The 26,097-nt window shown below is 41.4% G+C and overlaps 1 protein-coding gene across 2 annotated transcripts in view; it reads right to left on the bottom strand.

The window, feature by feature from the left end:
- Positions 1 to 583: 583 nt before the first annotated feature.
- Positions 584 to 26,097, bottom strand: part of LOC118512972 (nitric oxide synthase) — an 86,843-nt gene continuing 61,329 nt past the window's right edge. The window contains exons 5-22 of one of the 2 annotated variants that reach the window (XM_036058199.1): positions 24,459 to 24,621; positions 20,991 to 21,082; positions 19,472 to 19,613; positions 19,039 to 19,353; positions 18,792 to 18,973; positions 18,604 to 18,718; positions 17,925 to 18,019; positions 12,628 to 12,772; positions 9,085 to 9,189; positions 6,661 to 6,699; positions 6,118 to 6,525; positions 5,800 to 6,054; positions 5,157 to 5,304; positions 4,924 to 5,093; positions 4,419 to 4,850; positions 4,218 to 4,355; positions 3,958 to 4,149; positions 584 to 2,373 (exon numbers count right to left, since the gene is read on the bottom strand). In XM_036058199.1, coding sequence (XP_035914092.1) covers positions 2,266 to 2,373; positions 3,958 to 4,149; positions 4,218 to 4,355; positions 4,419 to 4,850; positions 4,924 to 5,093; positions 5,157 to 5,304; positions 5,800 to 6,054; positions 6,118 to 6,525; positions 6,661 to 6,699; positions 9,085 to 9,189; positions 12,628 to 12,772; positions 17,925 to 18,019; positions 18,604 to 18,718; positions 18,792 to 18,973; positions 19,039 to 19,353; positions 19,472 to 19,613; positions 20,991 to 21,082; positions 24,459 to 24,621 — 3,244 coding nt within the window. In that variant the 3' untranslated portion in view covers positions 584 to 2,265. The remainder of the gene's footprint in view (positions 2,374 to 3,957; positions 4,150 to 4,217; positions 4,356 to 4,418; positions 4,851 to 4,923; positions 5,094 to 5,156; positions 5,305 to 5,799; positions 6,055 to 6,117; positions 6,526 to 6,660; positions 6,700 to 9,084; positions 9,190 to 12,627; positions 12,773 to 17,924; positions 18,020 to 18,603; positions 18,719 to 18,791; positions 18,974 to 19,038; positions 19,354 to 19,471; positions 19,614 to 20,990; positions 21,083 to 24,458; positions 24,622 to 26,097) is intronic. The other variant, XM_036058200.1, reaches the window with a different exon arrangement.

Below are 26,097 nucleotides of genomic sequence, written 5' to 3'. Positions count from 1 at the left end.
CCCCGGGAGAGGCCCAATGTTTTATGTTATCCGGAACACAGTGCAAGTCATACTTTTCCGCTTCCGTAAATGTAACCGAAAACCCCGAATACAGTGGTACATAATTTCTTTCCAGCTGAGGATAGGATGGACACATTAGCGATGAGTTTAAGCCACTTTTTCAAATATGACACTCCGAATGACGGTTTCTTTTGCTGCGTGTGTTCTGGTGGTTTTATTAGATTTTGTTTTTAAAGTAAGATTTCTCTCTCTCTCTCTCTCTCTCTCTCGCCACCTCGCTGGTTATCTTATTAATTTCAATGTTTCATATTGCATTTTCTTCCAGTGCTAAAGAACGGAAGGACCGGTTGAGATTTAGCCGTTTGCCCTTTGCCATTAACACACTTGTGCGGTTTTTTGTGGGTGCAGTTGCATCATTTTTGCAGTAAAAGTTTGACACGAAGAAGATGCTTCCGAAGTTTAGTGTGTGTTTCTCTCTCTCGCGCGTGTGTGTGTGTGTGTATAAGAATATAATCGAAATGTATATATGTGTATACTCTATATGTATGTATATCGTATATATAGTATATATCTGTATAGTAGCTAGCTTTGTTTGATTTGGTTTATTTGCAATCTCATGGGTCTCGTGTGGTTTTGGTTTTGGTTGAGTTGGTTTGTTGAGTTTTTGCTTTTTTTTTGTGGTGCGTGTTTTGTGTTGATGAAATGTTCAGAGAGTAACTTCTTTACATTATCACGCACACAAACATCCATTGAGAGTAGTTTGAGAATGATAGACAAGGAGGTTTGTAACTAGGTGCCATTGTTTGATTCTGTGACGTTTTTCTGTTTCGATTTCAACGGGTTTTGCTGTTGTGCTAAAGTGTTGCAAAAATTGTTACATGCTTAAAAAACTTATTTTAAAATTATTTTAAATTTACCTTCAGCCAGAACCTCACGAATACTTCCAATCAAGCCTTTTACTAATTTTGACACAATTTCACGCCAAACAATAGGATTTACTTATATTATTTTACAAAAGAAATATTTTTTAAAATAATTATTTAAAATTATTTGCTTAAAGTTTACTTCTCAAAAGATATTTAAACAGCACATAGTCTTATTATCATGTTTCTGAATAAACTTTTTAAGTTAATATTTTATCCATGTCTTTTTTTCTGTTTCTCTTCTCTTTAAAATACATACATTCTCCCTCTCTCTCTCTTCTACTACCACCTTGATCACATTCTTAAGTTTCATTTCCAAAGGACTCATCCTTCACCCGCTTCCATATTGTTGTTTGCTTTTAACTAGTTTTGTGCATTAGACTGCTTAATGTGTTTGTGTTTGTTTAGAAACATAACTATCTATATATTAGTTTGCTTTTTAGTGTTGTTTCATTTTCAAATGGATTTCCTATCCTAGCAAATACCTCTCCTCTGTGCTAAGTTTCATGCTGTATCACCACATTTTATGCTCCATACCATCACCGCCACCACGCTATAAGTAAGGGAAGTGAGTGTTCCCCGGGTGGTTGCTGGGCTGCCCTTTTATACTCTTTTATGGGGTGGAAATAGATTTATTCGATAAAATTTAACAGTGAAACGTTTGTTAACTTGCCATTTAAAACATCTTCTAGCTGGTGCTGCTTTTAATAGGGGGTGTTTGGGTTTTCTTTTGGTTTTAACGTGAAAAGAAAAGAGTTGCGAGCGTTTGATAGTTGGTAGCAGTGCAGCACAACAAAAAGTATCTGGTTTGAATGTGATTGCTTGTTTCTGGTGTGTTGCGTTCGATGTATTAAAATTCTGTTTAACGTTTTGCCAACACTCGGCAAGTACATCAAGAGACGAGGGTGCTCAGAAGCTTATCGAGAAGTGATGTGCAACGAGAACGATCACCGATGAAACGGGTGCATAGCTTAAGCAATTTAGGTTCGAAGATTTCGGTTTGGAGTTCTGCTCTCAACATGAAGTATCTGTGAAGAGTTAGATTTCCACACAAACGGCTTATTAAATACTGCTCTTAACAAACACACACATACAATGTTTCTTTTTTTGTTGTTCTTTATAGATTCGTTGCGATTTAGTGGTGTTTTAAGAGTGGAACAAACATTTCCATTTAAGTTTTCTCGGTTAAAGCAACGCAAACCACCACTCGCACGTGTCGTTTGTTGTAAAAGGGAAACTTTTTTCTTTTCACTTATATCCTAACAATTTTTTTTGTGTGGTGCACCCCTTACGTGCGTCATCTCAGGGGGTAAAACTTTCCTACCGAGGATAAACCCGAAGCTTACGGCTGAGAAGCCATCCGAATGCGGGCAGTTGCACGTGACTTGTTGTGGATTTCTGCCGTTCGCAGTGTGATGCCAAAAATGTCCTCGTGGTAGCGGTTTTCGTCCTGGAAGGGAAGATCAAAGGAAGTTTATTAGGAGCATATTGAAGCAATTTTTTATGTAAAGTGCTTCTATGAAGAGTTTCGACTGAGACTATCAATAACATAGTCTATCATGTTCAGGAGCTTATGCATTTTATGATCTTACAAGACTGTCAGGTGACTAGACCCTGGATCCCTTCTTTATCCCATAAGAAATAGAAGATACTTTGAAGAAACCAAACTAACGAGGAATTGCCTAACGATACCCAAAGAAACTACTGGATCTATCTGGAATCTTTTAGAATCGTAAGCATACGAAAGAAACACCTCTGATGAGAATGTTGCCTCAGGAATAGCGCTGATAGTACGAACAAGGCTACAAACATAGTTTCTGAACCTATTTGACCATAGCTGTAGAGCTCTTGACGTAGAGCATACAGACATCTGTTTACGTCAAACTGCACTATGTTACAATACTATCCAAAGCCAACAACCTAACCGAAGGACTAATGCATCACATGCATCGATCGATTGTTCTTCCGTCTTCAACTTAGACACCACACTCTTCCGTAAACAATCAGCCCGCAATTCAATCAGCCCCCGATCCCGACCTAGAGATAGTTGGAGGGTAAACCTTCACGCGGACAGGAGTACGTGATCGTAATGCTCGTCGAACAGTATCGATCACTACCTGTCGTCGACCAATCGACCTGATCAAAGTGCAACCCGAAGGTGGAGTAGCATGTGCCTATCACCGGGCGGATATCTTACCAGTGCCGCCACCACCGTTAATGGAACGTGCCCAAAAGCAGAAAGATGGGATGTAAGACGCCAACAACCTCCCAAGCGCCATGCTCATTTGAATGCAAGTGCGGGGCGATGATTTGAAGCGCGAAGTTTACGTCCGAGTTCAAATCTTTTCAATGACGGGCAGTGGACAGAATGGTTCAATTATTACAACGAACTCGCAAATGGTGAGGGTGGGTATTTAATGGGTTGGTTGTTTGCTAATAAAATGTTATGGCTCATTTAGCTAAATGGATTGACACTGTGGAGGAAGATTTATTGCGCTTGATCACTCTATGGGAATGGTTTAATATTTAAGTTATTTTGAGAATAGATTCTGGTACAATAATCCATCTCAAATTGAGCTCAAATTTAAATCCGCTGCAGAAAACAAATCATCAGGCAATCGGATTAGAATCACTCATCAAAGCTCGATCCGATCATTAAAATAAAAACATCCTCCCATCGCAAGCAGCTAATCACACGACTGCAATTAACTGGCGTCTAGCGTCAGACACCGAATCCGTGGTGCACGATTGTAAACATTGCTATTAAAAAGCTCTCAACCCCTGCCGACAAGGACACGTGGCACCGCTCATGTACGGCACACGGGTAAAAACAGACGAACAAAACAAATTTAAAAAAAACAGGTGCAAATCCTCTGCCACGAGTCGGGTCGGCACAATGCAGTTCGAGATTTTTGCATCAACATTCCTCGCGCAGCTCATCTGTCACTTGGAATCATGCGGAAGATCCGCTCCGGACTGGATCATCATCACGACGGCCGCTGCGATGAGATGATCACGATCACGCCTTACTTACCCGCAGCGTTAACATGTACTTCTCCATCTCAGTTTCCGTGCGCTTTTCGCGCGTGGCCAGTATCTTGCGCAGCGTCTGGTACACGTGCTCGGCCATGGTGACATCGCCACAGACGTAGATGTGGGCCTTTTCCTGCATGATGAGCTCGGAGATCGATTCCGCCTCTTTGAGGGCAAGATCCTGTACGTAGGTCTGTTTGCGAGGGAGAGAAGATTTTGATCAGATAATGTGGAGTCATAAGAAAGCGGCTATCTACACACCTTTGGAATGTTCTCCTCTCGTGAAAGTGCCAGGAAAACTCGATCGAGTACGCCGTGCTGAACCATCTCCTCCTTTTCGTCCCGGTATAGGTCCACGTTCTTTGTACGACAGCCAAAGAAGAGCCATACCTTGGGAATCTGAAGTAAAAAAACCAAGCCTTATTATCTTCTCGACGCTTAGTTTGCATTCCCCCATCATACCTTGCAGTCAACCATTTCCGTCTTGATGTGATCCCATTCCTGCCAGAACGAACGGAACGGTGCAATGCCCGTTCCCGGACCGATCAGGATGACCGGTTTGGTCGGATCCTTTGACATGTGGAACGACGGTGCACTGCGCACAAACAGATAGATCTTATCGTCCGACTGCAGGTTGGCCAGATAGTTCGAACAAACGCCATAATGTTCGGCACCTTCACCATCCTCCGCCCGGTACGTAACGATGGCCACCGTGAGATGGATCTCGTTCGAGTACTTCCTCGGCGAGGAAGAGATCGAGTAGAAGCGTGGCTGCAGTGCATTCAGCTGGGCGACGAAGACGGCTGCCGGTGGTCGGCAGGAAGGAAACTCTTCCAAAACTTCGAGCAGATGTGGTAGCTTCCAGTAGCGCCAATCTTCGTACACCGAGGATTCCTTGACGGGAAGAAGAGATATTTGGGAGGTTTGAGTGTAAGGCGAGGTCCATAAAGGATGTAGTAGAGCTCACATTAGCTAGCATCAGAAGCCTTTCCTCATCGGCCTTATCACCGCAGCACGAAGCGAGATAGGTGAGCAGCTGTCTGGTCGGTGGTGTAGTAATGTCCAGGAATCGAGTCAACAGTGTACGGAGCGTGCAGACCGGGAGGCGCTCATGTGGTTCCCAAGATTTGTAGACACCTACCAAGAGAAGAGTCGTTGTGTTATTGACAGCACTGACGCCCCATCGTCCACAAGTCTTACCATTTTGTGTTTGTTTTTCCTTCAGAACTTGTAGCTGGAGCATTTCATCTGGATCGTTTACGCCGGTCAAACGTTCGATGATTCCATCCACAATTTCCTTTCGATTAGCCGGGAAAATACCCACATGATCTCCTGGTTCGTAGTCGATCTTGTGATGATAAGAATGGGGTACAAGTGTCCGTTAGTTTGAATATTGACGTTCAGAAGGAAAAAGAAAACCCTACAAATGTTCCTTCTCATATTGAGTAAAGCTCTCTTGAGAAAGCTTGATGGGAGCTTTCATGGTACTCATTGATGGTGAGTCCTTTGGTAGGTGCTTTTAACGGACTTTCACTGTATACAACTGTGTTTTATTTTTCTGATTTAAATTTAACTCCGTTTTGAATATGACATTGTATAACAAATAAAATAAAATATTATAAGCAATTGAAAATAAATAAAACGGTCTGTTAAATTGCTTATAATGATAAGGAGAGCGCAACAAGTGTATTATTTGCAAGGCAACACGTGAGCCCAACATTCCACTCAGGGTAACTCACACCTGGTAGCTCACTCTCTGGAAAGCTTCCAACAGCATCCGAACTCGTGGTGAATTTTCCGTCTTCCTTTCCCCCTCTTTCCCCTATCCCCTTCCCACACTTACCCCTTCAGCCATAATTTCCACCAAAATCGTCGACCGCTCGGTACCGTTCATCTCGCAGTGCAGATTGATTGGATTCCGCTTCACCGAACATTCCATGGATTTCTTGTTGTGGAACTTGGACAGGGCCCGATCGAGCGACTCGTACTCGGCCACCGGTGCATAGCGGACCGTATTTTCCGACAGCTCGCTCTGCAGTGCAAATGCCGCATCCGACAGCGTTTCCTCCGGATCGAGACAGAACGTTTCGCAGGCAATCTGGAAGGCAGGAATGTTATCCACTGCATCACCCCTTTACAAGACGACAGTGCCGCACAGTACCTTAAACACCTCCGGTGCCCACTTGCGGAACGCTTGCTCCTGGCCACATATTTCATCACCCGTTGCCATCTTCATCAACCGTTCGCCGCCCAGCTCACCCAGTATGTTGTCGATGTACTTACCGAAGGCGCAAAAATTTGGATAAGCGGATGAGCCGAGCGCAAACACTGCAAACCGGACGTTTGACAGTGGGCCAAACGTTTCCTCCGAAAGCGTGTCCGTCGTTGAACCACGCAGCGAATCGAGTCGATCAATTTTACGACCACCCATCGGACCAAACTTACCGAGATCGCTGCGCGAGTTGGCCTTGATGAAGGATTTGGAGGATGCGGCAATCGTTAGTTCGCTGTGGGCCTGATGGTGACCACTCTCGTGCAGCTTCATCGCGTACAGATCTTGGGCAAAAAGCTGATTAGGAGAGCGAGAAAATATTTTACTATAGTCTTCCAAATCGATTTTTATTTAGCAAAAAAAAAGAACTTCTAATGTCAAGGCGTCTCCAGATACTGTTTCTTCGTCACTGTAACATCTTCATTTACTGACCATTTTACTCTTCTTCATCTCCAACAATTTCTTAAACAACTGCAAAATAAAACGTAAGAAAATGTAAAGAGGTAAATAATAATAAATGCTCATTTTATAGCAGGAACCACCTCCATTAAGCTCTCTCACCATGCGTTGTTAGTCAGAGCACAGAAAAACACCCAGGCCCAAATGTGTGTGAGTGTTTTAAAATGGTAAGTCGTTAATTTGTTTTAATGAAGACACGTGTATGAAACGCTTTAGTGCGTGATTTCTTCATTCCGAAGCGCTCCGAATTGAGATGTTTACGCAGAACGGTACCAACGTGCGAGGATGCGTGCTAATGGATATCATAATTCCCCGCAAAAGCATCCAACACAACGATGACATTTCATAAATAAAGATGAATAAACTTTGGCCCCTCGGCTCTATAAGATGCCATCCATGGTGAAGTTGTTTTTACTGTTCGCCTCTCTCGAGTCGCGAAGAAAAGCGTAGAAAAGCGGCGGTTGTCTGCGTTATGCCGGCGAAGAAGCTTTTTTCTTTGTTTGGAAATAAATGACACATCCTTTTCTGACGTGTCGTTCGGTACGGGCTTCGCTGCGTGTCTCAAGCGTATGTGTGTGTGATGTTAAACCGCGCTGGCGGACGTGTGATTGTTTGGGTTTTTCGGTTTGCCATTTGCTCGATTCATTATGCATTCAGAACAACGGCGTGGGAAGTGGTATAAAGGACTGTGTGTGGTGTGTGTGTGTGTGTGCAAGAAAAGTGAAACGAAACGTGCGTTAATGAAAATATAATTTGTACAATCTCACGCTCAACAAGGCGCCACCGGTTCAGGTTGATTTGTGTTTGCTGCGTTGTCAGCTTGTGACAGCATATCTTAATGATAGTGTATCAGAGGCTGTGGGTCTTTCTGCGCTATCTTGTGGTGTTTGGTGAATAGTTTGGATGGGATTAATATTTCAACGAGTGATAAATTTTTATGAAGGCATAATTCATGTTTCGATGTCAGAAGAAGCTTTTTATACCGTTGAATTCATTTCATTTGATGGTACTACAGTGCGCAACACAACTATGCGATTATTTGTATTTTTTAAAATGCAAAAAAATGTATTTTTAAAAAATAAGGAAATAAATATGAAAAAAAAAATCCACATATTAATGGTTTTTACACAATTTTTTTATGGGAAATTTGAAAGATGCTGACAAATTCTAATATCGATCAAAATTCGAATTAGAAAATTCAAGTGAAATTTCTCCGAGTAGAACTTAAAGCGTTGGACAATATGATAAGACCACTGTTATATTCGATTTTCAAACTGCTACTTTTGAGTCTCTTACCAGATAGACTTAAACCAAGATTAGGCAAAAGCGTCATCAACAGCTGGACTTTCTATATATATTATGGTTATCGTTAAAAAATTTCAAAATTATTGCAATATGATATAAAATAATAATAATAATCTATGAGATCCGTTTTCCAAAAATCTTCAACTAAATCCTTTGAAAATATTTTTTATAAGGCTTGTTTGAATATAATTTTTCTTAATTAGTTTTTTGACTCGTTACAATTTGAACAACGGAATGATAAAATAATAATTTTCACTTCAAAAAAGTAAAAGGGAAATGCTCCTCTTTCCTTGTTTTAAAATATTTTTTTAATTTTACAGATGTTTGTATTTTCATTAGCTAAAAATTGGCATCATTGCCTCACCTTTACGCATCTTAAAATTAGGTGATCTTATTATATTGTCCATCACTGTATTTCACTTAAATTATCATCCGCCTCTTGATTTTTATAATTCCACTCTAATAAAAAAATCTGATACTGTTATAGTTATGTCAAGCACTGTACATCCACCAAAAAGCTCTAGATTCCTAGTAAAATTTCACAATAAAACCAAGAAACCACCAAGCTGCAAGCAGACAAACATTCGGAACGATCCTTTTCCTTCCGAAAATCCTTTAATTGGGCTGTGGTTTGGAGCAATTCATTCTCTCCCCGAATGTGCCTCAAAATGCTTCTTCCTTAGTTCATTCTCAGCATCGCTGTGGTGTGTTTCGGATGGCTTAAGTTTTGGCAGCATTCCTTCCATCAAACGTTTCCTTCAACTCCACAGTCCAAAAGCTAAACCACTCAAACTCGGCTCCTATTCGATTCCATCCGGATGCGTACCACAAAAGCCAAGAACATTCTACCCCGGGAAAAAACGGATACCTGTTAGTGCTTGCTCTTACGAGGCAGCGTTAAGATGAGGTGGTAGCGGTGAGACCACAGAATAAGACCGTTTCTGCTAATTTGAGGTTATTATTTTACATCGAAAGTGTGGTTAATTAAGCACCCTCGATAGAGAGGAACCAAGCCATTCGAGTCGTTAGTTTGTCGAAGCTATCAAAGCGTTAGTCACGCCGTTCGCAGGGATGTTAGTGTGTCGTGCTTACCTCGCCATTTTCCGGTGGATCCCCATTGCCGAAGGTGGAAGCAACCACCAGCAGTAGGGCTTCGTGTTCGATTGATGAGATGTCGTAATCCGACATGCAGTAGATCTGTAAACGGGGAAAAGCAAAATACACGTGAGTGAGTGTGAGAAATCGGACGGCACGAGAAGTAGAAGAAGAAAAAAACATTTGCTAGAAAATGAACATGTAGTAGTGTGTGCGCGGTGGGTTTGGCAACATAAATTACGTACGAACAATAAATATTCTCTCCCCTTCCCCGTGCTCTCGGTCGCCCAATTTTCGTCCACAATTTGTGTGTGTTATAGTTAGGTATTTCGTGAAGCGGAAAATGTTCTGCTCGATTGAAATTGGGCCCCGTAGAATCCTGGGTTCTGGTGATTGGATGGCTTGCGTTTACTAAGATTGCTTCATTTCGAGGTTTTCCTGTCGTTTGGGAATTGGCGCTGGCTGAAAGCGTTCACGGAAGAAGCAAACTGATGATTGTTTTGCTGGATGTGCTATTATTGGGGCAATCCATTGCCAAAGAAGAAAAAACCACCCCTTTTGTCGACGACATTGGCTTATCATCATTTGTTGATGAATTTTTGGTTTTGGCGGAGATTGCGATAGGAAATTGGACGTAAAAGCAAAACCTGTTTGATTAGTTTTTTTTTTGTCGTACGCAATTGCAAGCCAGGGTTTCTTTTGAAGAAAAATGAGGAATTAGTGATAAAAAAGTATTTCACAGAAGATTTTGCTTCAAATAATGTTATAAATGTAACGAAACTTTTCAAAAAATTTCCAAAATAAAATATTAGGTTAAGGTGCATGAAAATAAAGCTTAACAAACTGAAATCTCCTAAATCAACTTTATTTTAAACATCTAGACATTTTATCGAAATCATTCTAAAGCAAACATAATAAACCAAAAGAAAAAAAATATTCATGTCATAAAAGTAATAATTAACAACCAAAAAAATGTGTGAAAAATACATCAGACCAATTAGTTTAATGCAAAAATGCTGTAGAAAACATCTCCACAGCAAAACAATCGTCCGGAAAACAAACATCTATGGTTCAATGGTCTGAGAAGTAGTAAACAAAAACAGAACACTCAACTGAACAACCGAAAAACTCTTCGAAAACAGCAACCGACCAAAATGCCGTAAGAAAGCTGTCTGCGGTTTCTTGTCAGCACAGATAGCCAAATGTGTGCAGTTCATTAAAGAAGCAAAATATTTGTCCCTAAGTCCCTTATCCCTTTTCCCGCACGAAAATGCTCATTCATGAAACATGCTTCTGTAAGCCAAATATAATGCGTTTTCAACACACATATACAAACATTTTCGAAACGAACCTAACCGGGACCGGTAGCAGCAAAACATTTAAAGTGAATATCTTGATATCAGGACGCCCGGGACATAGATTGAATTTTTCGGAAGCTGAGCTGAGTGCATCCCTTTCTCGAGAGTCACGCAACGTTTGGACCCGAAAAGCCGGGTCCAGGAGAATCGCCGTTGAGATGCGGATAGGAAAAGCAGGGCTGATAATGGAAATAGTGGGAAATAGTGCTCGCAGCAGTAAGGGAATATAAAATTTTCAACTCCTTTCACCGCTGGGGAGTTCTGGACGCTGTGTAAACCTGGAAGCGGTGGAAAGGTTTTCCACGAAAAGCGATGAGTTAGCTAATTCTTAACTGTGTTCCCAGTGACGTCCCATCGTCGTCCCATCATCCCAGGAACGTAAACAAGCTTTAACGTCAACACAACCCGAAACCCGTTCGTCCTCAACACATTCACTCCTTTTGGCGCGTGTGGTGCTGTTTAGTGTTAGTGCACAGCATTTACGAACGAACTTACAGGTTCCTGGAGCGCGGCCAGGGATGCTTGAAGTAAAGCACAAGGGAAACATGCAACACGTTTCGCAACCAGCTCTGTGTAGCGAGTATTCAAACAGTTTAAATTGTCCAAAAGAACGGTAAGAGCGAAGACTCAGCTCGCTTTCGGATAGCAGGAACACCTTCTGCGAATGAGCTGTACCTGTTCGAGAGCTCTTTGAGGAAAAACGCGGTTTAAAAGAAGAAAAAAAAGCATGACACTGTGCGTTCTGAAGTAAAGCGTTCTCCCACCGCCAAAGGTGAAGTCCCTGTGCCCTGGCTCGCTACTTGAATATCGCTGAGGGAGTCACAAGAAGATGTTATTGTAAGCATACTTGGCATAGCTTGGCTGGCATCAAGAATGCTTCCACCAGCTAGGAAAGAGTGCACAACGAATATTTCTTTGCTGAAAGGGATAAACGCCACCGTTTCCTTAACGTTAGCTGGCGTTGCGAGGGAGGACACACTTACAAAAATGGAACCCTCGTGGAGATAATTCAATTATTTCCTTCTCGGTTACCCGGTGTTGTGAGCTTCGTTTGGAATCATCGTCGTCGCTGTTGTTATTGATAGCATGATGCGTTTCACTAGGTGTGGTTAAGGTTAGCGTTTGATTTGCATCGTACTGTGAAACATCATCTTTTGAGAATTTTTTAGGGTTATGTGACATTGGATATGAGTTTTGATATCATCTCCGAAAGCTATAATTTTGAAGAAATTTTTAATGGAATTTGGAGATAATATTATTCTTCTCTTACTTTCTTTGCTTTCCTTTCTTCTCATTTATTTTTTAGCTTAGTTTCTTTTTTCTTTTTCTTCTTATGTTGGTTCTTCCATTTTCTTATTTCATTTTTACGTTTTTGTACTATTTTTTAAGTTTTTATCCTTGCCTTCTCAGCTATTTTCCATATATTTCTCTTTTTCCGATAGTTTCATTTTGCTTCTGCTCATTCTCTTCTCTTCTTCTTCTTTTTATGAGGATATATCACGGTTCGGTGAGGAAGTCCAGCCTGTTCATTCTAATCTTGGTTCAAGTTATTCTTCATGTAAAATAAATAACCAGATTACTGACAGATTCCAGCGTCAAATTACTGCGCTCCATATGCGATTTCTGACAGCTCCATATGTCAAATAACTGACAGCTCTATGTGTCAAAAGTGGTAGATTACTGACAGCTTACTGACAGAGCAAGGTGTCAAACTCATGGTAATCATAATTCGAGACAGCTCAGGGGAAAATCGAACATTTTCCAGGTGAGTTACACTAAACTGAAATTTAACACCTTTAACTTATCCTGAGTGAGTTGCTTTAAAGTCTCAAATTCTTAGAAACTAGGTAAAAAATATTCCAGACAAAATTACCTTGAAGCTCTAGCACATCTGCTTCAATCAGTCTACCAATCAATCGAGCAATCCGGTGATATCTCGAATGCAACCGATTAGTAAACATGATTCAGTCTCAATCCTTACAAGCTCATCCTTCACACTGGGGAGATGAGATTATCCATACCGACACGTACACCCGATCACCACACAGCTTTTTTCGTTCCGGATCAACGTGTCCTTGGCTTTCGGTTTCCAATCATCCCGAACTACCCCAAACCCGAAATTGGCTCACACTGTCCATCGAGCCCGGACGAAGATCGAACGTGGCCAATCAAGTAGACTTACCTGTGCGTTGAACGCGTGGCCAAGCAGTTCCACCAGCTGACGGGCGTACTGCTCGGACCGGCCAGTTTCCGTCGCGTACAGTACCGTCGCCTTGATCCGGCGGGACAGGGCGCGCCCGAACAGTTTCGATGTAAATTTGACAGCTCTGGAAAGAAGGGAGAAAATCGGGTTATACTGGTGCTGCTGGTTGGTGGAAAATCGTGGAGTTGAAGGAAAAAAATGGAGGAAGAGAGAGATATAGCGAACATGCGCTTGCGAAGAACCAATGCGAGGCAGTACATCTCGAGCACGAACACGTTGCCTGTGCTCTGCAGACACGTCGGATGGTCTTATCACCAGAACTTTTTCCTGGTTTCTTTCTTATGCATGCCATTCGCTTCCAAGAACACTGGATGCACATCCAGTTGCAGCCCTAAAGATGCATATGGGACTGTTGGAAAAGTTCCTCTGTTTGGGTTTTTCTTTGCACTGCTCTACGGCCATCTATCATCAAAGTGTAAAGCGAGTTGGTGCATCGGTGCACCAGAAAGAGCATTGGAAATTTTTTCTTTAGAGATTTAGACAAAAACACACGCTGACTTTTGAGGAAGAAATTGCACACTTAACGACAGAAGGATGAGATTGTGTTGAAGAAAATAAATAGTTGGACAACTTTTATTTATGCGTCAAACGTTTAGCGTTGCGCCGAGTGCATTTGATCCACAGACGAGTTGGGAGCAGAATTAGAACAAAATGCAATTTAAATGCTATGTAGAAGATCATTAGAGGGCCCGAAAAAAGCGTCTCCCAAGTGAGGATTAATGTCTTCAAGACGGCATCTTGCAAGGCAAGATTTGTTTTTCTCCAGAGATCCTGAGATGCATTTTTAACCTAGAAATCGGCAAGAATGTTGGGGAGGCGACCATTGTTTTCCTATGCATAGGATAATTTTCGCCAAACGATGCCTTTTAAACGTTACCAATTTGTTCTAGCTCCCATTTGCACTTGAGAACCTATTTTTTTTCTTCTTGCAAGTAATGTTTGTCCCCGGATCACCCGAAATGGTCATTGAATTTGATTATTATGACATTTTTATTGGTTTCACTTTTGACCGTTTTCCTTACGAGCACATAAAAGCCATTCCCGTCTCAACTAGACGAGAAAGACAAAGAAAAAAACCCTGAAGATGAAGTGGTTCAAGAAAAAAAGAACAGAAAGCGAGGAAAAAAAGTAGAATCACCCCCAAAAAATTGCCATCTCCATTCAATCGTGTCCGGAAAAGTGAACGATTTTTCGCTTTAAATGACACGACGTTCCCGGTGCGTCGTCGGAAAAGCGAAACGAACGACCGAGAACCAGTCGGTCGTCTCTGGCGCGCTTTTTCAACGGTCACACTTCAAACTGTCGCTGCCAAACTGGGCTGCTGGCCCCTCCTCCCACCCCCCAAAACATTCCCGAGAGAGTACAGGAGAAGGTCAGCAAGTTCGGTCCCCAGGCTTGCGTTCGTTCCGCAGAATGCGAAACGAATGGTGTAAATTGGCTGTTATGTTAGCAATTTGATGATGATGGCAGTAACATGGCCATAGGAGCATGAAGTACTTCCTGTTCAACATGGCGTTGAGTTTTTCTCGTGTTTTCCCTCCCCTGTCAAATGTCCTAGTGATTTTCTCTTGTTGTTTTCCGCCCTCTATTTTTTTGTTGTTGCCAAAGTCCACAAGTTTGGAAGCTTCACGTTTTAATGTAGAGTGATTCCCATTCATTCATGACCGTGGTAGATTAGTTTGCTTTTGCGCTTGCGTTTTTTCATTTGCCCGTTGCTTTGCACAGTGGCAATGCACCGGGGAAAAAACAGGTGGTTGTATGCGCGAGAGATGAAGCTTTAAAATGGTCAGGTTCCAGTGTGAGGTGACCGTGGATATTATTTTGATGGCGGTTATTAAACTCTCCATTAGGTGCGAGTATTAAGTGATCGTCGGTGGAAAATGAGCTGGGAGGTCAGGCACGTCGTTGATTCTTTACCGGGTGGAAAAACACGCTGTGGAGATGGCTTTTCATTTTTTTTTAAGTAGAACACCAACGGAAAGTGCTTCTAAAAATCAATTAACGTGCAAACAATCTAAAATTCATGAGACATGAGCCATTTTGAATGTTTTAAATGTTTTTCTGCTTAGTAATATGTTTGAACGACGTTTTTTATGTTTTGGCTGTTTGTTTTATTGAATTTAATGTTTTGAGTGTTTTATTCACTTTTTTGTGTTTATTTGTTGTTTCATGTTTTATGACATTGTTTTTCATTTTTTTTAATCGATTTTCTAATGTTTTGTCACTTCTGTGCTTTTTGACATTGAAATGATTTTTGGAATTTTTTCATTATTTTTTAGTTATAGTTTTACTTCACTATTCTTTTATTATTTTTATGTTTTATTTTTTTTTGTTTGAATTTTTTTCATTTGTGTTTTTTAGTTTAAGTTTTATCTCATTAGTTTTTTATTTTATTTATTCGTTTTCTTTTAGTTTGATTTTTATGTTTTATGTGTTTGATTTGCATATTGCTTGATTTTTTAATTCCTGATTTTTTTTTTATTTTAACCGTATTTTTTATTTGTTTTGTTTTATCTACGTCGATGATTTCCTTTAAGTATTGTAATATTTATGTAATGTTTAATGTCAAGTTAAATTTTTATTTTTTTAATTATCTTTTATTTTACTTGCTTTTACTTGTGAGTCCATGTTGCATTTTTATTTTTTGTTAAACTTTTATATTTTAATACAAGAAAAGCCTGGTTTTAATTTGCAAAACGTTTTTCCATACAATTTTGCATCAAACAAGGGATCGTTCTGAACCATTTTTCCGATAAAGTTTAATCAAAACGACCTTTTCCATGCAATTTTCGATCCCCAGCTTCAAAGAAAACCCATCAGAGCGGCAAGAATAATTTACCCGAAAATCAAACCAATTGTTTCATGCCAAATATTTTTTCCTTTAGTTTCTAGCTGTTAGTGAGCAACCGTAGCTTCTCGTAGCCGAAAATTCCACTCCAATATCAAACAGAAGCAGTAGAAGTTTGCTAGCCTCCAATCGAACAACATTCACGATCACGTTCTACCTAGTAAGAGTGAGCTAGAAATTGTTTCCCTGATGATGCCAGGGCCCGTATCCGGATGGTCCCGGTTTGGCTGCTACAGAGCGGCTGCAACCTAAAACCAATCATTAGCTAATGCGCAGCGCACCTTTCACACTCGCTTGATCGCACGGCACCCTTGTACCGAGCTGTGTGTGTGTTTGGTATTTTGTGTTGTTCTGGGTGCAAACCGAGTGCAGCTGCACCTGACAAAACCGTTGATCATTGAACGTGCTAGGTTTGGAAAATTTATTGCCAACCGACCAAACCGTTGGTGGCGATGTAAAACTGGACTGGGGTGAACAGCGCAATAACACTCAACGCATTTCCATTAGCGGGAAGAGTTTGCAAATATTTATTGGCAAATTTGGGAAAGTTCACCCCGGTTCTCGATGGGAAAAGTTAGCAAGCAGTTGCAGAGCTTATTGAGGACGGATGGGGATGATGCATTGAAATGTGTGTGTTGTTGATGCTAGAATCGAGCTTCAATCGTTTCATTGAGCTTTTCTTGCCAGTTCTTGGAAAAATTCATTCAAATAGCACCTTAAGTAGAAATAATTTTATATCGAGGTACAAGAGAATGCATTTCCATAAAATGTCTATCAACAAACTGTTGATTTTACTTAACATCACAAACCCAGCCACATATTCATACCCGAAATAATCAAATGTCGATGAAAAATGCATGACCTTTGGTGTTCACACACATGTGGACTCAACCATGAACCCTTGGCGGAATTTGATCAAATTTGAATTTTGTTCCTCCTTTTTCCTTCCTCTGCTTGTCCATCAACAACTCTCGCACGCGTGTGTCTGAAGCCAGCAAAAAAATGAAGGCTGATGTGGCTGATGCGCCGGGAAAGAATAATTTTCCTTACAGCCAAAAATAAGTGCACTGCTATCGACAGCTTTTCCCCGGCCTAGAGATTGATGTACCGTGCCGTGATGAAAATGGGAACCGACCAAAGTCACCGATTCGATCCGATCTTGGTGTGGTACGATGATTGGGCGATTAAATTTATGACTTTTTTCCGGATTTTTCCCGACTCGTTGCACTCGTTGATTTTTTTTTTGGGGCGTTCGCTTTGGTTCTTGTGAATTGCGTGGTCAATGGAGTGGTGAACCATTTTTCGGCGACACAATCCACGGTTCGTTTGATGTAGGAATCGTGTAGGAATGAACTGACGGGAACAAATTAACCCCGGTCTGTGCAGTTGAACTACTTCCCTTGACTCGTTGGAAGCTTCAGTTCAATCGGAGCTAATTCTGCGTGGTGGAGATTCTGCTTCCTCAGATCAACGATTACTAACGAGGCTGAAACTAGTGTATCGTTTGGAGCAGAAAATTCAATAAAGGGAAGCAATATGAGGTTTATGCATCGCTTGTTTAGTAGAACGAGCGCGAATCTGCTTTCTGTTAATGAGCTGCAATACTTGTCTATTACATCCATTCTTTTTTCCTTTGTGTAGTACATAGCGAGCAAGTCCATTTGGATGTCTTTAATAAATATATAAAATTCATTAAAAAAAATTACAGACAGGTCAGTAGGACCTTTCGTTTTGCTTTAATGAAAACTTGCTGTAAGAAGCCGTGACCTTTCGTGACAAAAAAACATGTCAACTTCAACATTAATTATCCACCGTTTAGTGAAGCCACTCAGGAAATGACCCTTAATATAAAAAACCCGCTTGGGTGAAGACCGTTTGCCCTACTTCACTGTCATGTTACATGTTTCGCTTTAAAAGAGCGCCCCAAAAATCTCCTTCTCTAACAAAAGCTGAATTGTTTTCCGAGGCACATTTGGAGGAAAATTCAATGGAGAGAAAAAAAAAATCCCGACTCGGAAAAACCTTCAAGCTACGCGTGTTCGTGTATCGTTCTCGATGGGGTGCTCAATTGATGACTCCATTTTTATTGTATCCTTTGCTGCTAGTGGCAGCCTTGGATTAAGGAGGATTACAACCCTGATGCCGGACGGTAAAATGATCATTTTGCGTGGTTTTATGATTCCATTTCCTTTTTTTTTCTCTCTAGATTTGTATCAGTAGCCTTTCTTCTTTTCAATTATCGTCAAATGCATTAGGAAATGGATTGTTCAGCAATCATTTCGGTTGAGATGAAGTAGGAAGGATATGAGATAGAGGTATATAAACTAAAATTTAATTGTAAAATAATGTACAAAATGAAGTTTCTTACCTAGCTATTTGCTTGAAGTTGAACTTTCGGCGAGGTTTCTTATTTTTCGCCGAATCTCGTCCCTTCTTCCAGATGTGCGTCTTCATAGCCGATTCCTGTAAATGAAGAACGCGTTAAAGTTTTGGTACATCGAATCATAATATCTAAATGATCAGGATGGGAAAAAAACGAGTTTCCCTGGTAGATAGTAAAAGACCCCTTTAGGGTAAGAAACAGATAAGCATTAAATCACGTTCTGAGAGGAAAGGAAAAGGATTCCGGAGAGTCCATTCAAGCCTTTTTTGCTATCTGTAATCATCCCTAAATAGAACAAAAATGGGTACAACCGACCGGCTTATGTTACTGGCGATTGTAGGGAAAAAGTTTTCTCGCCATTGATTCGTACCCATTATTTCTATGACAGCTTCCTCCCCTAAGTGGGTTGGGAAAACGTGTTTAAATAATCAAACTCGTTCGACACCCTCGGGACTTTAAAAATCCTTTTTTTGTTTTAAACTTTTCCGCACCCTTTTTATTTTTACAAAAATGACAGTTTTAGGCGACCGATTTTTTTTCGTACTCAGTTTTCTACTCAGAATAAGAGAAATCCTTTAATATCCCGATCGGTCGTGTATGGAAAGCAAGCGCTAATTTATGGCTTGTAATAGAAACGACACAAATTTATTGGTCGGCTGCTCACCTGATACTCGAACGACGGTCGCAGATAGTACACGGCCATTTCCTGATGAAACACGGGCGTTACCGAGGCCGACATCGGTGGTACAATCCATATCCAATCGGCCGGACAACCATTCCTACCGGTGGGGGAAAAAAAAGGCATAAAACCGGTTACGACGAGAGCCTCCATCATCACGATTGAACAATTACCTTAGCTTGGTTTCGTTCTCAAAGTGCTTCATGAAGCTCTCGCTGGCTGTGTGATGATCGACGATCGTAATATTGCGGCTCTGGTACGAGTGCAGTACGGCAATATTAATCTCCACCAGCGCTTTATCCTTCCACAGCGAGGTTGGGTTTCGCGTGTCCAGTCCCATCTTGATGGCGATTGGCTGGCGAGCAGAATAAAACAAGTTAAACATTTTAAAAGTGATTTTTATGTACGCGCATTGCCTACCTCCAGGAGATTTCGACGGTTAGCGTCGCACAGGTTGCGGCAACCGATCTCCGTCGACATGTACCAACCGCTGAACGCGGTCGCGGTAAACTGAATGCCACCGCAATCGAACAACATCGACGATACCATCGGCACGGCGTACCATCGCAGGTTCAGCTCGGCAAACCACTTAAACTGGGGATGGCTAAGCGGCACCTCGAGAATCAGCTCGGGTGGATAGTCAAAGTAGTCCGGATCGTGCCCGTTCGCTGACACGACCAGCGGCAGGATGTCCCACTCGGTCCGCTTACTCTTCCAGCCGAGCTTAACGCAAAACTAAGATCAAACGGACGGAAGAAAGCAAGAAAGAGCGAAAAGATGAGAAAGCGTGAGCGCCAGCACGTGCCAGCCATCAGGCTGTTTGCGAGTGAGCGCTATGGGTTCGATTTCATACATCAGTAAACTCGACATTGGCCGGATCACCGATAATTTTACCGTCTGCGTTCTTATAGCCGGCGTACGAGATAATCTGATTGTTCCAGATGCGGTAGTCGTGCTTGCCGTCCGTTCGCTGCGGGAAAATCGTGATGGCCGATCTGGGAACGAGCGAGATGAAACGGATCGAGACGACTTTATTGTGAGGTAGGACTCAAACAAAAAAAAAGGACTCGCAACAAAAAAAATGGGACGAGAGGCTTACGTGGGGATCAGTGGAACAGAAAAAAATTGAATCAGTTCGATTATCTTGTGGAAATATTTTTTTTTGTTTTTCTCGCGATTGAATTCGGTCAAGGTGTGTACGCATGCGTGTGTGTGAGGAGCAAGCTGTCAATGGTGCGATTTATTTCATTGATTTATCAAGTTCGTTTGGTGAGTGGTTTTCATCAGTGTGCAAAGGGTTTTGATTTAGTATTGTGGCTAGAGTTTGAAGTATGTTTAAAGAATCTCTTTTTAAAAACAATTGTGGACAAATGTATCGAGTGTTATCTTTATTTAAAGTCTTGATGAAACTAACCAACCATCATTTTGGCTGTATTAAATACGCCTCATTTTGGCTAAAATTGCATACTTTTAAGCGTATGTTCTTAGCTTTGAATTCAAAAATTTCTCTTAAACCGCTTAAATATGAAAACTTAAGAAAGCTAACTTCTTCTCCATATTGCCAAAAGCTATCGAAACAAAAATGTATGAAATGTTAAATGATTATATTTTAAATTGCATAGCAACAGGCGTTCTGAGTAGCTGTAATTTTGTATATATTTTGAAGTAAATGACAGTGCATTTTATAGGATAAAGCAGTAAATTCAAACCCCTCAAAACCTTCAGAAAAGCATTTCTGAACAATATTTAAAAAAATTAAGATATATTTTAGAATAATAATTTTTCTACTAAAAATTCAGTTGCATACTTTCAGGCATTTTTTTGCGATTTTCTGTTTTTATTCAACTATAACATTTTTTTACTCATATTCTGAAGAAAATCACAGCGAAATGATAATGTAAGTTTATAATGGTCTGTTTTATTTTCAAAATGCATAACTTAGGTTTGACATTTTAATTCACTCTGGGACTGAACTTCCTCGGTCTTATTAAATTCTAAACTACTCCAACCCAGTCTGACGTTCTATTTTTTAATATTACCTTTATCAGATCAGCGAACATCGTATGCTAACCTTGATGGACTAAATTGACTACCACACACTTACTCACCCGGTTACGTCGTAAACGAGATTTCCATTTTATATTACAAACACCAGAAAAAAAATCATTGCTCAAGTGCGCGAGGTGTCAATATAAGTGTACTCGTTCCCCCGAGGGAAGAGTTCTGAGCTTTACCACAGTGAAGCTAGTAGCTCTGATGTCGTCCTCTGAGGACGTGAGCAATAAAACCAACACACACACACACGAGCACCTCCTCACACACAAGATAACGTCGATATACACAAACGATAAAGGCGTACGGCGGGAGCATACCTGAGGTTTCCTTTATTGGTGGCATATTTGATGTGATTGCAGATCGCTTCAAACATACCGCTGGTGGTCGTTACGTATCGGCAATCGAAAACCTGTACGTGGGAAGAGAGCAAAAAAAAAAGAAACAGGGAGTAAGAGTGAGTGAATAGCAGCATACAGTTAAAAAAAACACAGAATGGAAATAAGTACACCTCCAACGTGTGCTCTCCGACATCACAGCACAGGTGTATTATCGAGTCTGGCGTCCTGAGATTGGCATCCCCATATCACCGGTGTGATCGGATCATCGGATTATTCAGTCGATTGCATTCGCGTGCCAACCGTGCACCCAACCGGACGGCCACGATTCGGATGCATCGTAATGTAGTGGCATCCGGTTACATTAAGGTACATTACGATACGGGAAGGAAATGGTTCAGCAGGGCCAAGCAAAAGAAAAAAAAATCATCGGGAAAACGGAAACACGTTCATCGCATATCGAGAGTGCATTGCGGTGTTGTTGCATCGAACAGTGTGATAAGCAACATCCGGTTTGTAAATGGAGCTATTTTCTTGTAACGGTGGTGCAAAACCGAAATGAGCCAATCAGTAGCGTATTAACAGTTGAAAAGAGATGCAGGAGTGTTAAGCATAAAAATGTTAAAGGTTACAGCTCAACAGTGCATGATGCAGTTTGAAGCACTGCCTTCGGTGCCTGGAGGCATTAAAACCGATTAAAAGATTATCGTTGCTGATAGCATGGAGCATGGTTTACTGAAGTAATTACACCGTATTATTACCGATATTAAATGGACTTTGAAGCTCCCCATCAATCAAGAAAGATTATTTTTTTAATCACTGTAGTAAACAGATTAATTTGATCGGTATGGCAAAACTTCTTTTTCAGGCTAAAGTTGTCTTCTTTAGCAAAATCCTTGTTAATATTAACCCCTAAAGTGTAATATAAAATATTTAAAATATTGTGCGTCCTCAACTTTAAACAATGCATGAAAACTTTAAACCACCACCACCATCGAACCAACCGACGGTGGCTGACGAGATGATGCCGCACATTTGCCAGGATAATCCTTTAACGTTGGTTTAGATTTTGTCCCCTTTTTCTGTAGGATTTACTTGCTAAAAGGATATCCCAGGCCCCCTCCCCGGTTCGACGCTTCAGGCAAAACATCGGATCGGAGAAGTACGAGCAGCGTTTCGTTTCGTTTTTTTGTTTTGTTTTTCACCCCGACCGTAGCAACCTTCTCTAGTTTTCCATCTTGTAGACCGGTATTGGCCAATACCCGACACGTTCTCTCACATTTACAGGTGGTCAGCTGGTGGTTTGCTTAACTTTCCAGCCCTCGAGCTTCCTTTTACGTGAGCCCGTGGTTATGTCGCTTCCAGCAACGATTTTCCAGCTGTTTATCTTATGAGAATGTAAATTACACCGGGCTTTTCTTCCTTCTCCGGAGACGGTCTTGTACACCGACGTTCGTAAAGTGAGCCATTCGGGAGGGGTTGGAGAAAGCTTACTCCTTCTCCTTCTTCAAGCGAAGGTGTGCCATTTATTTCTTTTCCCCCTTCGCTGCTTGTCTTTAGTACAAGAGAAAGGCAGAGAGAGAGAGAGAGAGAGAGTGCAAGGACTTGAAATAAGACACATAAAAATACGTGACCACACCACCACCGGCCTGTCAGCTCCAGTGCGCTGCTCGGTGATGCTCGGTTTTCTTTGCGAGACAAAAAGCAGACGGTTTCTAACAGACGAAGGGATGCATGAAATTGCAGTAAAGGACAAAATTAAGTTCCATAACTTTGACCACTCGTCTGTTGGGATTGGGCAGCTGAGACTGGGGAGGTGTTTCGGTGTGAGAAGTAGCTTTGGGGAAAAAATAATTATGAAACCGACACGTGCTGTGTGCACTTCTAACTCCTTTGGAGTTGTGATTAAGCATTCTTTATGATACGTTTTTACCGAGCAGTATGAGAGTTTTGAGATGGAATGCAACCACACTGACCAGCGTCAATCGTTGGCTATCATTCCAGCATTTCTTTTGAGTGAGAGAGCTACAATTTTGCTTCGTCTGTAAATAAGCATCTGAATGCTAATCATGGTAGGGGATACAAAAGTTTATTAAAACGAAGCTAAAAAGCTGATGAATATTTTTTATCACTACTTTATACTCTGTGGACTTCATTGAGAATAATTTTCATGCATTATAAACTTTATTTAAAATGCATTTTGCTTCGCCACTTCAGATCGAAAGCATCGTAAAATGCGAACTCTTCCCATCAATATCAAATGGAGACGCCCTGTACTTTACTCGGCCACAAGGCACCAGGCGTCTCCATCGAGATATCTTCACAGCTAAAAATAATTAAATCTTATTGAAGTCAATCTCCTTTCAGTGCTTTCTATGCTTAAAAGGGATCTGCGAAGTTTTAAAAGATCCTTATGAATCTCAAATAACCAATAAACATCAAGCTAATTTTATTTATCCATAAAGATCATTTCTGATCTTACGAAGCAAGATGAACTTCCTTTTTGCCTTTCCGGTCATGCAGTGCCAGCATGATTAATTGTACATACGCAGCCACTTGGTCTAGCCGAGCATGGTTTCACAAGCCAAAGCCGGAAATGGTAAAGCATGCAAGGCGTCCAACATCCCTAGAGAACCGACCACAATCTCCCGTACTGCTCTCCCACACCGACGACGAAAAAAGCTATCGTTCCCACAGCAAAGCGTTTAGATTGCTTTGCATTTTTCCCCCTTCTTACTAGCTCGGCCCGTCACCTCAAGAACCCAATTACGTCCCATTGTCCCTCTCCCTTTCTCATACACTCACACACGCGCGCTCTCTCTCTCTCTATAGTCCCACCGTGCTCAGGGCAGGCGATAATGAAAATAATTTAATTTTTCCTCCTTCATCATTTAATTTACACCCTTGTTGTTGGTTGTCCCTTCTTCAACGGTACCGGTTGGTATGGAGGTTGCTAGCACATGCTTTCATCGGTTGGTGGCGCGTGCTGTTTGCTTGGCTGCTCGTCCGTTTTTCTTTCCTGCTCATTTCCTTCTACATTGCTTCTGCTTCATTTTGTAGCTTTTCCATGAGGAGTGGGAAAGCTGTTCTTTCGAAAAGAAACCGCTTCATTCTCTTCCAGACGGTCGGTCGGTCGGTTCGTGTGTATGGGTGGGAGTACGCTAATTACATAAGGACTATGACTCTCAATTTAAATAATTAATCACTTTAACTATCACCCTCAGCCAAGCGTGGCTCGCATGGTCTCGTCCGTACGGGGTTTCGGTTTCAAGCGCTCTCTGTTGTATGCTTTGTCGTTTGCCGTTGCCCACTCTGTTGTGCTTTTCTTGCTTCCAAAAAGGAAAGCAAACGATTGGCCTTTTTTTGCTGTTTGTTTCCCCTCACGACAAGTTTTGGCTTCATTTAAACGATAATTTTATCGACTGCTCGTTGCTGGCGGTGGTGACTTACCTGCAGCTTGGACCACTGTATACGACCGATGCACCGAGATGAATTGCGCCAGGCCAGCTTAGCGCCGTAGATCAGCTCGGTTTCCGTCAGATGGTAGGAGCCTGTTGCTTCAACCTCCTTCTGCACCTGCTGCCAGCGGCTATCGTGTGCGGGCGATTTTAATCTGCAAAGAATGATTGGACAAGTGTAGCAAAACTGTAGCGGTTAGTGTAAGTGCGAGACAGATCGCGACAGCACGTCCGGGTCGACAAAAGAACCTAAAGGAACGTGCAAGAAACCTTTGCCCCATGTACACTGTGCTCTGTGCTCTAGGTGTGTGTGTGTCGAAACGAAATTTACCAGTAAATAAAATGAAATGAACAAACGATAAGACAACGAACTGAGGAGCAACTACAAGCAGCAGCAGCAAAAAAAATCCACTCACCACCGGAAGCAAGTGCCTCGTAATTTTACTTGGTTATCTTGAACAATTTAGTGCTCCGACTAGCAGCTGACTTCTCGGTTTCCCTATCTCAGAAACAGATTGGATAAATCTGTTCCATTTAGCTTCTTCGCCTTTTTTATGTTCTCCTTACGGTTTCTTCTAAGGAACCGGATTAAATGGTTCTTTCGGTTTATGCGCACACAAAAACCACAACGCTCGGTGCATTGGCGTAATTTTTTTTCCTTGCGCTCGTACAAAAATCTGGCATAATTTCGTCTTCGCGTCTTCTGGAAAAACAGCGCAACGTTTGAGGTCGTTTTCTCACCACCGAAAAGCGGGGCGGAAGTAAACGGTTTCGATGCGGGAGATAATTTGTGGAAAGTTTTTCACTGCGTTGTTTTGGGGCAAGTTTTCTAGCACACGAATTTGGGTCATTGCTTTCATTTTTGCTGATTACCACCCGTCACCGTTTGGTAGCGTTGGTTTGGTTGGTGTAAGCTTTTGACAAATTGAATGTGAACTTTTCGGCATGGTGTTAATCGTTTGTGGTGAATAAGAAAACGTGTTTTCCGTTGCGGAAATTCATTACGATTCAAAGCATCATAATTGTTCTTTTTCGTGATCATTTTCGGTGGACTCGTAAGAGAATGATCGAATTTTAAAGTTTAAAATTGGTAACGCTTCTCCCGGTGAAAAATATATGTACAATAATTTCAACCTCAACGCCCCCTATCTGTCAACTAACGAAGCATTTATGAGCAAAATTTTATCATTTCTCATTAATTTCCTTCGAATCAATTGATTCACAATTATATCACTCAGCGAAGTATATCAAAAGGATACGATCCAAACGATAAACTTTCCATTCAATTGCATCTTGATTGGGAGATTGGACTTTTCCCGAAGAAAGCGCTTCCTGCAACGATTACCAAAGCAGAAAGCCAACAAAAGTGACAATGTCTACAGCTAACCGGTTTATAAACGTCATTATCGAACAAAATAGCAAACAGTTTCAAGTGCTTTTTCTTTCGTACTGTCTCACAAAAGAAGAACGAAGACGACGCCGGCAAACATGTCCTCTTGACGATGACTCTGTCTGCTCAGGCGGCCCCATTAGACCGGGCTCTATTGGTAAGAAAAACTATCAATAAACAATTTATCCCGACACTCTTGATGCTGACGATACCGGCTCCCTGAAAGCGCACTTGTTGAGTG

The sequence above is a fragment of the Anopheles stephensi genome, chromosome 3, assembly GCF_013141755.1.
Source record: "Anopheles stephensi strain Indian chromosome 3, UCI_ANSTEP_V1.0, whole genome shotgun sequence".
Classification (NCBI taxonomy): Eukaryota; Metazoa; Arthropoda; class Insecta; order Diptera; family Culicidae; genus Anopheles; species Anopheles stephensi.
Note: the sequence above shows the minus strand (reverse complement) of the source record. Positions and strands in the feature narration are given on the sequence as shown.